At 39.0% G+C, this 13233-nt stretch overlaps 1 protein-coding gene across 6 annotated transcripts in view; it reads right to left on the bottom strand.

Annotated features, from left to right (window-relative positions):
* Positions 1 to 13233, bottom strand: part of PLA2R1 (phospholipase A2 receptor 1) — a 126291-nt gene that overhangs the window by 50411 nt on the left and 62647 nt on the right. For all 6 annotated transcript variants that reach the window (XR_007718443.1, XR_007718442.1, XM_050752867.1 and 3 more), the window contains one exon: positions 2946 to 3148. Coding sequence is in view for 4 of the 6 variants with exons in the window: in XM_050752867.1 (XP_050608824.1) it covers positions 2946 to 3148 (203 nt within the window). In the remaining 2 variants the exon portion in view is untranslated. The remainder of the gene's footprint in view (positions 1 to 2945; positions 3149 to 13233) is intronic.

Genomic DNA, 13233 nt, shown 5'->3' with positions numbered 1-13233 from the left:
AGAGCTTGATCTAGTGGGAGGAAGTAACATTTACTGAACTAGAATGTGCCTAGTCATCATAAAACTATTAGTTCCTTTTATCCTCATAACAAATTCCTGATGAGAATGTAATAAACTCAGTTTTATAAATGAGCTTTTTGAAGAATTTTTTTTCACCCTAAATCTTCTGTGACTGGCATGTACTTGTCCCTCAGTAAATATTTGTCAATAGATAAATAAAGTCAGGCCAAGAGAGGTTAAGAATTTTAGGTCACACAGCTATAAACTGGCAGAGCTAGGATTAGACCTACAATTCCTTGCTTCCAGAGTCCATAAACTTCCATCCCACCAGACTGCCTTCTGACAGATTAGAATTAGCAGACTGATCATTACTCTGCCTGACCCAGGGCAAGAAATGAGAAATGAGACCTGGGACCTAGGGTAGCTCTATTTCTAGAGTCTTTGGATCTTAGTTGAACTGGCAGATGCAGTGGTTCAGCTGTCTCTAAAATCTCTGCTGCTTCTCAGCTGTCTTCATGGTGGCAGGAAGAAGCCAGCTGAATGGAAGGTCTTCTGTTGGCTTATTTAAGATTGGGGAAAGGGACTGAAGACCCAGAGCTTGCAATCCCAGTCCTCTGTACCCTTCTTATTTTTAACTGCCTGGCACTAAGCCTGAGCCTCTGATGCCAGACAGGTACACCCTGTGGCCAGCCCCCCCCAGGCTCTTATTTGCTGAGACCAGAATGAATAGCTTTCCAAGTCCTGTGGACCACAGAACAACCTTTCCATCTTTTAAATTATATGTCAAAACTTGTCTCCTCTGGGAACCTCTTCCTGAATCACTCTAAATTCATAAATCCTACCACCATGCCTATCACACACACACCATGCATTTGTTGACATATCAGGGTGATATATAGTAGAAAAGGCACCAGACCAGAAGTCCCAAACCAGGGATTTATTCCAACTCTGTCAATAAATAATTGTGATCTTGGGCAAATCACAACATTTCACATGCCTCAGTTTACTGATCTCTAAGGTTTAACTTATTACTGGGTGAGGCCACTTTTGGGCCTATCATTCTATGAACGTAATGTAGGATTATATATGTGTACAACTTAAATCGAGCACATTCACAGCTGCTTCATGCCACGTACAAGCTACCACAGTTCCGGAGATAGAGACTGTCTTCGTTCCGCTCTGACGTGCAGAGCTGCTGGGGAACTTTCTCCCAAGACTTAGTGAAACCCTATTTGTAAAATAAACCAAAACAAAACCACCAAACATTTAAAAAAATCATATTTCAAAAAAGTGTTTCTGACAGGATTGTAGGAACTAATTTAAATGTAGGATCTAAAGCTGATTTTAAAAATAGAAATTTCTTCACACACACACACACACACACACACACACACATTATACACATACAAATCAACCGTATGCATTAATTTGTTTGATCTTCAGGTGTCTGGCAAGCTGCAAAAGCTATCCTTATTAGTAAAATTGTATTATTCAATAATAAAAACTTTATTTGTTGGTTTACAAACAATATGAAATTATACCACTTAACACCCTCTGAGTGTCTGCCTCCTTCACTTGGTGTATTAACAATATTGCAGGAGGACAGGTCCCCAGATGACCCTTGCTGACCCAGCTCTTCCTCTTTTTCTTGGCAATTCTCAGGCAGAGTGTACCAAGAATGCAATATCCTGAGATAAGGAGGAACCGTCCTTATCCCTCCTAGAGTAGGATGTCTTGCAATACTTTAGCTCAGTGATCCAGGTGGCACCCGGGATAAAAACCCAGAAAGGAGCACTTTCGGGAGCCCTCAGCTGTCCTGCAAAGTGGGGCATGTGCAGACAAGATTCCATCTTCCCAGGGGTGCTTTCCTGAGCCTTGGGGGAATGGCTCACCATAGATCCTAGGCTTTGGTTGCTTCTTGCTGCCTATCTGTGAATACAAGTTGAGCATCTCAAATCCAAAAATCCAAACTCCAAAATGCTCCAAAATCCAAAACTTTTGGAGCAGTGACAAGACACTCAAAGGAAATGCTCACTAGAGCATTTTGGAGTTTGAACTTTCAGATTTGGGATGCTCAACTGGTAAGTACTATGTAAATATAAAAAAAAAATCCAGAATCCAAAGCACTTCTGGTTCCAAGCATTTCAGCCAAGGAGTACTCACCCTGTAATAAAGTTATTTTGCCCATCTTGTTGTGTGGGAATTCTGTCTCACCAGATTCATACTCTGGCAGCCAAGTTTGTGCAAAACCTCCTGTCAGAGCTAGGAACTTATGCAGAAACTGGTTAGGTGTTTAGAGTTCTCCCCCAGGAGTGATAACCAGAGCACGGTGCCCTCCTTCCAGGGATTAATGGTATTTCTTTTCTTTCCTTTTTTTTTTTTTTTTTTTTTTTTTGAGACAGAGTCTCGCTGTGTTGCCCAGGATGGAATGCTGTGGTGCAGTCTCGGCTCACTGCAACCTCTGCCTCCCGGGTTCAAGTGATTCTCCTGTCTCAGCCTCCCAAGTAGCTGGGACTACAGGTGCATGCCACCACGCCTGGCTACTTTTTGTATTTTTAGTAGAGGTGGGATTTCATCATGTTGGCCAGGCTGGTCTGGAACTCCTGACCTCAAGTGATATGCCTGCCTTGGCCTCCCAAAGTGCTGGGATTACAGGCATGAACCACCATGCCTGGCCACGTGCATGGTATTTCTGCTGAACTGATAACAATCTTCATGAGGAAGTCTTCAATATCACCAGGATGTGTCGATTTTTTTTACTTAAAAATTATTTGGAATATGATTGAAAGGATAGAGACAGGCAACAAATGTTGATTAAGCACCTGCTGTCTGTCAGGCACTGTTCTGGAAAAAAAAGAGTCCTGGAATAAAGGAATTTGGGATACATGGATCAAATTAAAATAGTGTTAGTCCTGTTAAGAATGCCCATGTAACCTTGGTATCACCTTGAAGCAACTGGCCAGACCAGGCTCTGACTCCCAGTCCAAATAGCAGGGGTGAAAGGGCCATCTCTCTTCATGCTCTGTTGTTTCCTGATTTTCAACTGGCTGCTTGCACAAGGACATTGCCTTAAAGTGCCGACAGTCCTTCACTTCCCAGCTACCAAGTGGATGCTTTCCTCGCATGGCAACACAGCCACCACTGTAGCCTGAAAGCAGAAAACAAGCACTTTTAATACCAGACAACTAAAACGTTTTGTGCTCAGAAGACTGCTCTTTAGAGTGTTGAATAATTGACATCTCATAATTAAGCACCCAGACAGGAACAATCAAGATGAAAACGAATGTCTTATTGACCTGATTATGTCATTTCTCTTCATCTCTGGAGAAAATAATGGAAGATGGGAAAGAGAGAAAAGAGAGTGTGAAGGCTGAAATTTGGACCTTGTCTGCTTTGTGCTCAGATGGCAAATGATGAAGAATTAGGAGCTATTCCTACCTGGAACCAAAATATCCCCCATATTTCAATATTATACTTCGAAATCCCACTGTGAAAAATCAACAATGAAAAGTGCATAGTGCTCATCCTCTAACAACTGGATTCAACAGGGGGAAATATGTGAATAACAGATTCAAGGTAGACCATAAAGTATACAACAGAAAACCAAACTGTAAACCTTGGAAGAATGAAGAGAATGAGATGAATTCTCTAAATGAGGTAAAGATCTAGGGGCAGGGACAAGGCAGACATCAGAGAAAAGGAAGAGAGAAACAGAATTAGAGAGAGAGGCTTTTGTATGAAAAGCAAAGTACAGAGATTTTGCCTCCCACCTTCATAGTATATGTGAGATATTGGGAAATGTGATATAATAGTCACGGACAAAACTCCACTTTTTTCTTTGTGTATGCTTGAACATTTTAGAAGGTAAAATGTGTTTTTCCACAGAAACAATGTATAAATTAAGATTCTTAAGTTTGTCAGCAAAATCTATACAACTCATATGACAGCAAAAACAAAACAAAACAAAACAAAAACAAAAACAACACTCCAAATTTCAGTGAAGAATAGTAGAAAGCAATTCTATTCCAAAAATAAGATTAAAATGAGTAAGAATGAGCTTGTTTTTTCTCGAATCCTGGGTGGTCATTTAATTAACTAAATTCACATTCATCAACAACAATAAAAAATTGTACATCTGCAATGTGCTCAGCGAGGTTGTATAATTAGCTGCTTGAAACAAAAGGATGAAGCAAAGCAAACCAAAAACCAATTCTTAGTTTAGTGTGAGATACAGACACATAAACAAGCAATTGTAATAAATATAATGTGTAAAGTGCCATAGTAAAAGGTGTGTTCGAAGTTCTGGAGGAGACATCAGAAGGGGTGATGGAGCCTCACCAGAGATGTCAGTAAAACATTTGTAGGAAGTGACATGTGAGCTGAATTTTGAAGGATGAAAAGGAGACATGAGTTTTCAAGGCATGCTTGTAAAAAGAGAGTGATTATAGACGAAGCATCTGAAGACTTGCGATGATTCTGTACCTGAATGCTCTTTAAAAAATGTCGTCACTTGCTACTTGATATTTATCTTGCTTAATTTCCCTTCAGAAGTAATGGCTTCAATGTTTTCAGATACTGAGTAACTGGCATTGTGCTTGTCATCTATGTTCTGATTGTTTTATGCTCATGGAAAGACAAAAGAGAGGGAAAATGAAGAGTGCAAGTGAGAAGAAAGAAGACAAAGGAAGACATAGAGCATCTCTTTAGGAATGGAATCATTTGCTAAAGAATGAGTGTATGAGTGTTTGTGTCTTCAACAGTCCTGGCTGCACAAGTGTGTTAGGCACCAGCATCACCATGGCAAGGCGGTTCTGATCTGGAAGAACTCCCTGGGCCTGTGTGATGAATCAGAGAGCCTCAAAGGTAAAAACGGCCAGTGGTAAAAGAGGAAACACGCTATGTCTCATATAGAAGAAAAGGAAGTCAAGGAAGAGTTGGTGCATCCAAAATCCATCAGATGGCTCTACTGGCCGAGAACAGCTAGCTGGTGTTATAGATGCAAGGTTGTGGGCAGGCAAGGGGGAGAGATTATAGTATGTAACTGCCCCTGCCATTAGTGGAGCTTTGAAGGCCTGTTGAGTAACTTCAGAATGCAGCTCACAGTCCAGCTGGATCATGAACAATAGAGGAGATGCTGCATGCTCTGTGCAATAAAACCGAACCGGAGAAATCCATGTGGAAGCCCCGAATACAATATATTTGTGGAGCTGCTCTAGTTGAAAGAGGAGGGAACACACACATTCCTGCTCCGTTCCCCCATCCTTTGAGGGGCCCCAGTGGAACCTCCAGAAACTGCACAGCACAGGCAGGAAACCTCGTGGGGGACTTGGAGCATGAAGTTTGGGGTTCTAGTCCCAGTACAAATCTTTAGTAACTGGAAACTTGAGGATGTGAATTAATCACAATAGGCCTTGTCTAAAATATGTGAATAATAATTCCTTTTCTTCTCATGGGTTTTCATGAAGATCAAATGAAATAATGAATTGAAAAGCACTCTATAAAATATGATGAGCTAAATATACCCCTGCAGTGTTGCTATTATGCTTATGGCCATTTTCATTACAAAAACCAGGATTTTGTGGCATGAATTCTGCCTGTATGTTCATAGAATTTTTCAAAAGTTTGAATCAGCAAGTTTGAAATGTAATATACTTTTTTGTTGGTCTTGCATTTTGTCTCACTTTCCCACATCAGACAATGATTAAATAGCTTTGGTTTTAGATGCTATAAGATATTCGACTCATCTTCATTAGTGAAGAAGGAGATGTTTGTGAACCATTATGAACATGAAAAGTGCTGCAGGAGTGGTATTGGTATTCTAAAGTGGTTAACTTAATGGAACATTTGACCCAAATTTTAGAGTCTCAGCCCCAAAGAAGCAGTAAAGTGGTATAATAAAGGGAGACCAGGCTAAGGGAGAGATAAACTAAATTTATAAGCCTATATTGTGGGGATGCTTGCAAAGCCAAATAATAAGGGTAAGGGTGTGGGAAAGAGCAGAGGCGAATTTTCTTTCAGAGATATTGTTCTTAAATTTGATAACTCACTTCCCACTGGGGAAGAAAAATGATTATTCTCAGTGGTGAATCTCACATTTTGACAGATTCTCCTTACCTGCCATACCCTCACCCCACTCACTCTTCTCCTGCCAACATGAATGGGGAGACTTTCTGTCAATTAAGAAATTCTAATTCACCAAGTTATCTAACTATGCAAAATTAAGTGAGCTGGGAAAACCGCCACTGTCCACCTCTCTGTTCAGATATCTAAAAACAAACCCATTGACCAAACCTTTTTTTTTTTTTTTTTTTTTTTTTTTTTTTGAGACGGAGTCTCGCTCTGTCGCCCAGGCTGGAGTGCAGTGGCCGGATCTCAGCTCACTGCAAGCTCCGCCTCCCGGGTTCACGCCATTCTCCTGCCTCAGCCTCCCGAGTAGCTGGGACTACAGGCGCCCGCCACCTCGCCCGGCTAGTTTTTTGTATTTTTTTAGTAGAGATGGGGTTTCACCGTGTTAGCCAGGATAGTCTCGATCTCCTGACCTCGTGATCCGCCCGTCTCAGCCTCCCAAAGTGCTGGGATTACAGGCTTGAGCCACCGCGCCCGGCCTGACCAAACCTTTTTGTGCTGGCTTTTCAGTGCCTCTAGACAATTATTTCACTTGAGTCTGCCTACTTATTTTCCAGTTCCCTGCAACAACCCTTTACATCCTCATCTCTCAAGTCCTCTACCCTCTCACCTTCCCTCTCTCTCCTTCTCTCCTCTAACAGAGGAAAGTGAAGCTCTTTGGGTAGGCTAGGCAAGTTTCCTACAATGCTGTGTATCTGCCAGGCACTGTGCTAGGCAATTTATATGGTCTTTTCCCTGTTTAACTTCAGAAACTCTTTGAGACAGGCATTAGTGCCTGATTGTGCAGATGGAAAAATTAGGGCACAGAGGCTTAGTAACTTGCCAAAGGCCGCAAACGTAGTGGGCTTGCTCCGGGATTTGAAACCAGATTTATTTGGGTCTACTGTGAGACAGTATCAAGGTACAGAGTGAGTGGGTGGGCATTCGATAAGCAGTTGAATAAATGAATGAATGAGTTCCCCTAAAATTATGCTCCTGTCCCATGGAGCTCTCTCGCATTCCCCTGATCCTGTTTCTCTCCTGTGTGTGGCCACAGCATTTCCTTGAAGATCTACTGTCACATTTTTACTTTGCATGACAGTTACTTACATGATTATGAGGAGATACGTCAGTGTTCTAAGGGCTTCTCAGAAATTAGACTGGGTTTATCCTTATTTATGTGGTGGCTCGTTTCAGAGCTTTGATGAGCCTTAAAATGGATTGGCCTACTGATGGGACAGGCTTCTTACTACTCCTCACTATGTGCAGGGCACTTTCAAGAAAATAAACCTGACTTGCTCTATTGGGATCTTATTTTCCTTGTCACTTGCAGATTTCCATGGGCTGGGAACAATCAGGGTGAACATGCCCCAGAGTCATCCCACAGGAATGGAACACGCCAGGGGTATCTAGGTCTAGAAACAAAACATTTTTCACAGAGCCTGAGTTATGGATGGCTGCAAAGGACTGATCGAAAGTGTTTATTTTTCTCAATACAGACACCTATGAGCCTCTAATATAACTTGGAAAAGTGTTTTTGAATGTCTTAACAAGTATAGACTCATCTATTTTCTTTCACCATAGAGCAACCTCCACTTATATTGAATCTTGAATCTAGGTACAAAGTACATTTTAGTTTCTAAGCATTAGCTTCTCCTTGAATGAGAAGCTAATTTATCATCTTTCCATTTAATCAGTGGCAATAATTAGTATGGATGAAAACCATTTTTCCTGTTTCACCTGAATATTTCATTTCTCTTGAAATACCAACTGTCATAGAGAGCCTTTGTTGTCGCTTTTTACTAAAAATAACAGGATTTTCTGGTGTTTTAAGAATGGAAAATTTGGCATGAAAGAAAGGAAATACAGTTAAAATATAGGTTAATTAACTTTGTAGTCCTGAATTCAAATGGCAAGTATGAATTTGAACTCAAAAAGTGTTTAATCTTACACACACATGCACACAAACACACACTTCCTAGATCTGTCCACTGAAATGGCCTAGAAACAATAACAAACCACAAACAACGAGAACACATAAGCCCAGTCTGTGATGCTGAAATAATATCATTTTCCATCAAAAGAAACCAGGGTTCCTTGATGCAATGGATGCTTCTAGGTCTGCAGCAGAAATTTATATCTGTCATATCAGATAGCACGGACACTATCAAAGACTACTAGGATCACATCAGAAGGATTCAGAAGATATTCCTTGAAGAGATTCCCATCACAAAGATGGGGCATTTGAGCATTAAAAAGGATAATTCCAATGGACTAAAACATATCAACTATGTTTAAAACCCTTACTTCATAGTAATGCTAAAAAAAGAAAAACACCTCTAATGGGTCACGGATGAAGGATGCTAATGAAGAAATAATTATTTTGAAAGCTAGTAAAGGGAAAGAACTAAGCATTTGTTCTGTGTTTCCTATAAAAATTGTACCATGGGGTAACAAAAAATTGATTGAAAGGAATTACCTCTTTATAGGACTATCCCAGCTATAAATGAAGAAACCCCTAATGAGTCAATGGATTTAAGAATTGACCATCAAAGGCTGCTAATATCACAAAAAGAGAAAAAAATTGGACATTATGTGCCTCCAGACAGAGCACACAACTACCTATGAAACCATCTTTCAAAAAAAAAAAAAATCTGATTTTGGTCAATCCTTTCATTCTTTTTAAAAATAAAAATGCCTATTTTATGAAAAAGAAAATAGAGTAACACATTAAACAATGTGATGTGAATACAATCAACAAACTGCAGGAAAATTTATAAGACAAAGCACATTTGCATTAACAAATAAAGGCAGGGGTGGAAATTGGGGAGGGGCGGGAAACACAGAGATGAAAACAGACTTTAGGAGATCTATCAACCAATTACAATGCGTGAACCTTCTTTGGATCTTGATTCAAACTAGCTGTAAAATACATTACGTAATATTTATGAGCCATTTAGAAATTTGAGCGTTAACTGAAGATTTATAATGATAGGCAATTATAGTTAATTACTTTAAGGGGTGATAATTGTATTATTAGGTCTTTTAAAAAGAAGTCTCTATTTTTTGGAAATAATGCTGAAATATTTATGGATGAAACAATATGATGTTGAGGATTTGCTATGAAAAAATATGGGAAAGGGGTGAGGGTACAGATGGAAGAAGATTGGTCATGAATTGATAATTGCTGATGCTTGGTGGTTCTACTACTGGTAGATGCCATCTGGTGGTAATACTATTTGGTGAACATAACACTAAGTTGAAAAAAAAATGACAGAAAGGTGATTACCTTCTGATTTGCTTTTATGCAAGTGAAATGCGTGACAGGAATGATAGGAAGGATGAGAGGGACTTTGGGGGTTCTGATGTGTTCATGTAGGTTCGTCAATTGTAGCAAATATACACTGTGGTGTGGGATGTGGGGTGGGTGAATATTTTGCTGGTATGACATAGAGACAGAGTCCTGGATGAGTTTACAAAAAGCTGTAGGCTTCCTGTTCAGTGGTCAATTCATGTAGTTAGTCTTTGCTGGATTAAGATTCTGACGTGGGGACGAAGCTAATGGATTATTTTGTGACAGGCAGGAAAGAAAAGGTGATTTAGGCAGTGTTTCTGCAAGTTGCAATTTAAAAGAAAAAGGGAAACACAGAAGCTTTTATATTGCTATTTTCTTCAAAAAGATTTACATTTTCATCTTATTCAGAGACAATTTACTCAGTGTCAATCAGCTTGAGCAGCCAAACTGAACATCATGGCATTATTTTTGCTTTAGGGAAAAGAGAAAAAGAGTAGTGCCACTCAAATAAATTACAGCAGAAACTTATGAATGACAAGAAGCTCTGCTTCAATTCCAGATTTCCGACATCTAAATATGCCCCCAAGAAACTTAATATTAAAAACCAAAGATTTTCTCTACTCAAAATGTATTAATTTATTTTGACAGGTATAGACATTCCTAACAAAATTCCTAAGTGTATAGAAATGATACCTAAACTTTTATTTTTTTGCAGTATAGTGTGACATGGAAGTTTATTACTCTCTTTATTTTAATAATATTCATAGATTTGTAGAACAAGGTCTTTCTGTTGAGCGAATTATGATGTTACTTGTTTGGAGCTATGGAAAGTCACCAGTTTCCATACAAATTTCCTAAACTGATGTTTATATACAAAAAACTAATTTGTCTTCATTTCACTTTGCATGCATCTTTCAAAAGTATAATTTTAAAAAATAGTAACAGAAAGTTTTAGGTTGACAGCAAAATTGAATGCAAAATACAGAGAGCGCCCCTCTAACACCACTGCCCTCCAATCTCCTTCACTATAGACATCCCACGCCACAGTGGTGCATTTATTACCACTGATGAACTTACACGGACACATCACAACCACCCAAAGTCCCTCTCATCCCTTGCGCCATCTCTGTCACTCATTTCACTTGTATAAAAGCAACTCTATCATCTATCATCTATCTATCTCACCTATGACTGAATATATTGCTGCTATTACTTTAAACATACTATTATTTGTTGGATCAATTAAGAATAAGAAAAATAGAAGTTTTTATTTTACCTTCATTTATTCTCTGATGCTCCTTCTTTCTTTACATAGATCTGAGCTTCTATATCATTTTTCTTCTCTCTGAAGAATTTCTTTGAATATTTCTTGCAAGGTAGGTCTACTAGCAACAAATTTCCCGAATTTTTGTTTGTCTGATAAAAATCAGATAAAATCTGATAAAAATTCTCCTTCATTTTTAAAGGATAATTTCACAGAGTATAGAATCCTAAGTTGGAGGGTTTTTTTTCTCTTAACACTTTAAATATTTCATGCTACTTTCTTCTTGCTTCGATGATTTCTGAAGAGCAGTCAGATATAATTCTTATCTTTGCTCCTCCAGAGGTAAGGTGTTTTTTTCCCCTCTGGCTTCTTTCAAGATTTTGTCTTTATTTTTTATTTTCTGAAGTTCGAATACAGTATGTCTACATGTAGTTTTTCGTGTGTTTATCTTGGTTGGTGTTCTCAGAGTTTCCTGGATCTGTGGTTTGGTGTCTGATACTAACTTGGGGGAAATTCTCAGTTATTAGTGCTTCAAATATTGCTTCTTTTCCTTTATTTCTTTCTTTTCCTTCTGATATTCCCATTACACAGTTTGTAGTTGTCCCACAGTTCTTGAATATTCTGTTCTGTTTCAGTCTTTTTCCTCTTTGTTTTTCAGTTTCAGAAGTTTGTATTATCATATACTCAAACTCAGAGATTCTTTTCTCATGTGTGTTCAGTCTACTATAAACTCATCAAAAGCATTCTTCATTTCTGTGATGGTGTTTTGATCTGTAGCATTTCTTTTTTTTGTTTGTTTTTTTGTTTTTTCTTAGACTCTCCACCTCTCTGCTTACAGGATCCAGCTGTTCTTGCATGTTGTCTACTTTTCCCATTAAAGCCCTTAGCATATTAATCAAATTTAAAAAAATTGCTTGTCTGGTAATTTCAACATCCCTGTCATAGCTGACTGGCTCTGATGCTTGTTCAGTCTCTTCAAACTATGTTTCTTGCCTTTTAGTATGTCTTGTAATATTTTTGTTGAAAAGTGGATGTAATATACTGGGTAAAAGAAACTGCAGTAAACAGGCCTTTGCGATGGAATGGTAAGGTGTGAGAGGAGGGGAAGTGTTCTACAATTTTACCATTAGGTTTCAGCCTTTTGGTGAGCCTGTGTTCCTGGACTGTGCCCTTGACCAGCGAATGCTTCTCAGTTATTTTTCCCTGCTTGGTGGGACAGGATGGCTAGAGAGCTGGAGCGGGGTATTTCCTTTCCATCACGTGAAAGGATAGAGCTGGCTGGAGTTGTAGATTTCCCTTCCTCCAGATGAGTCAGGCTCTGATAAAACTCCAGCAGCAGTCTGACAAAACAGCCTCTCCTGAGGTGGGGCCTTGTTAGGAACGGAATGCTTTGCTATATTTCAAAATGGTTCCTTTTCCTCTCCCTCTGCTGGAAGCATTAGGGAATTTTTTCTCTGATATTTCACTGTGATAACCTGATAGATTACCTGGAACTAGAACTCACAAAAGTGTGGGGGTCCCCTATGACTGGGTCACCCGGGAGAACCCTCAGAGTGTCTGTGCTGAGCCTCCAGCAATTTTATCAATGACGGTTCAGATGTTCCTCTCCCAGCACAGGTTCCTCTGGAGGTTTCTGCTGACGGGTTTCCGATCCAGGAAGTTGTGATTCTCTGTATCTTTGTATTTTTCCAGTTTTGGGTGGCCGTGGTTTGCCTTGTGATGGGTCTAAGAAGAGTTGTTGATTTTTCAGTTTGTTCAGCTCTTTACTCATTAGGATGGTGTAACTTCTAAACTTAAGTCTTCAAAACTACATGGTTTTAAACCATGTATTTAACAGAGAGAATGTAAACTGACTTTCTTTGATCTCTCTCTTTTTTCTTTCTTCTAATTTCAGGAGGTCTAAAGGAATTTTTAAAAAAACATTTAACACTAGCTTATAAGTGTTGGGGAAATGTGTGTGTAGGCCACAGTCATACCTTCCTTTAAAGCTCTGTGGTTTCCCAGGGTGCTCACATTGGTGACTGGTCCAGCACAGAATAGGTCCTGCATCTTAGAATGTATGGGTGAGGAACCCTAATAGATTAGCAATGTCACTGTCTGTAGCTTTAGGTAAAATTCTGCAAATTATTTCTCTGCAATAAGAAAGGCTAATATTTATTAATTATTTACAATGCAGTAGCAACTATGTAATATTTCTTTTAATCCTCACAACAATCCTGTAAGGTAGATACTATTACTGTCCTTATTTTAAATAAGAGGAAACTGAGATATGGAGAGATTAAGTAATTTCTCTGAGATCATAATGCTGGAATTTGAACTTTAGTTCAACTCAATAGCGGGTAGGTACTCTTTATGCATATGTTATCCTGCAGTGCAGTCTCTTATATCTATTTATATCACCTTACTTAACACCCTCAATGAAGAACACTTCTGATCTTAATATTTTTTGATCCAAAACCTCTAGTGGCTTCCTATACCTAGATAAGAAGTGAAAACTCTTTAGCTTGTAATATTAGGCTGTGGTTTCAATATCTTACTCTGGCCTTATCTTTTACAACTCTTTTACATA

Source organism: Macaca thibetana, chromosome 12 (genome assembly GCF_024542745.1).
Source record: "Macaca thibetana thibetana isolate TM-01 chromosome 12, ASM2454274v1, whole genome shotgun sequence".
Lineage (NCBI taxonomy): Eukaryota > Metazoa > Chordata > Mammalia > Primates > Cercopithecidae > Macaca > Macaca thibetana.
The sequence above is the reverse complement of the archived record's forward strand: the minus strand, read 5'-3'. Positions and strand labels throughout refer to the sequence as shown.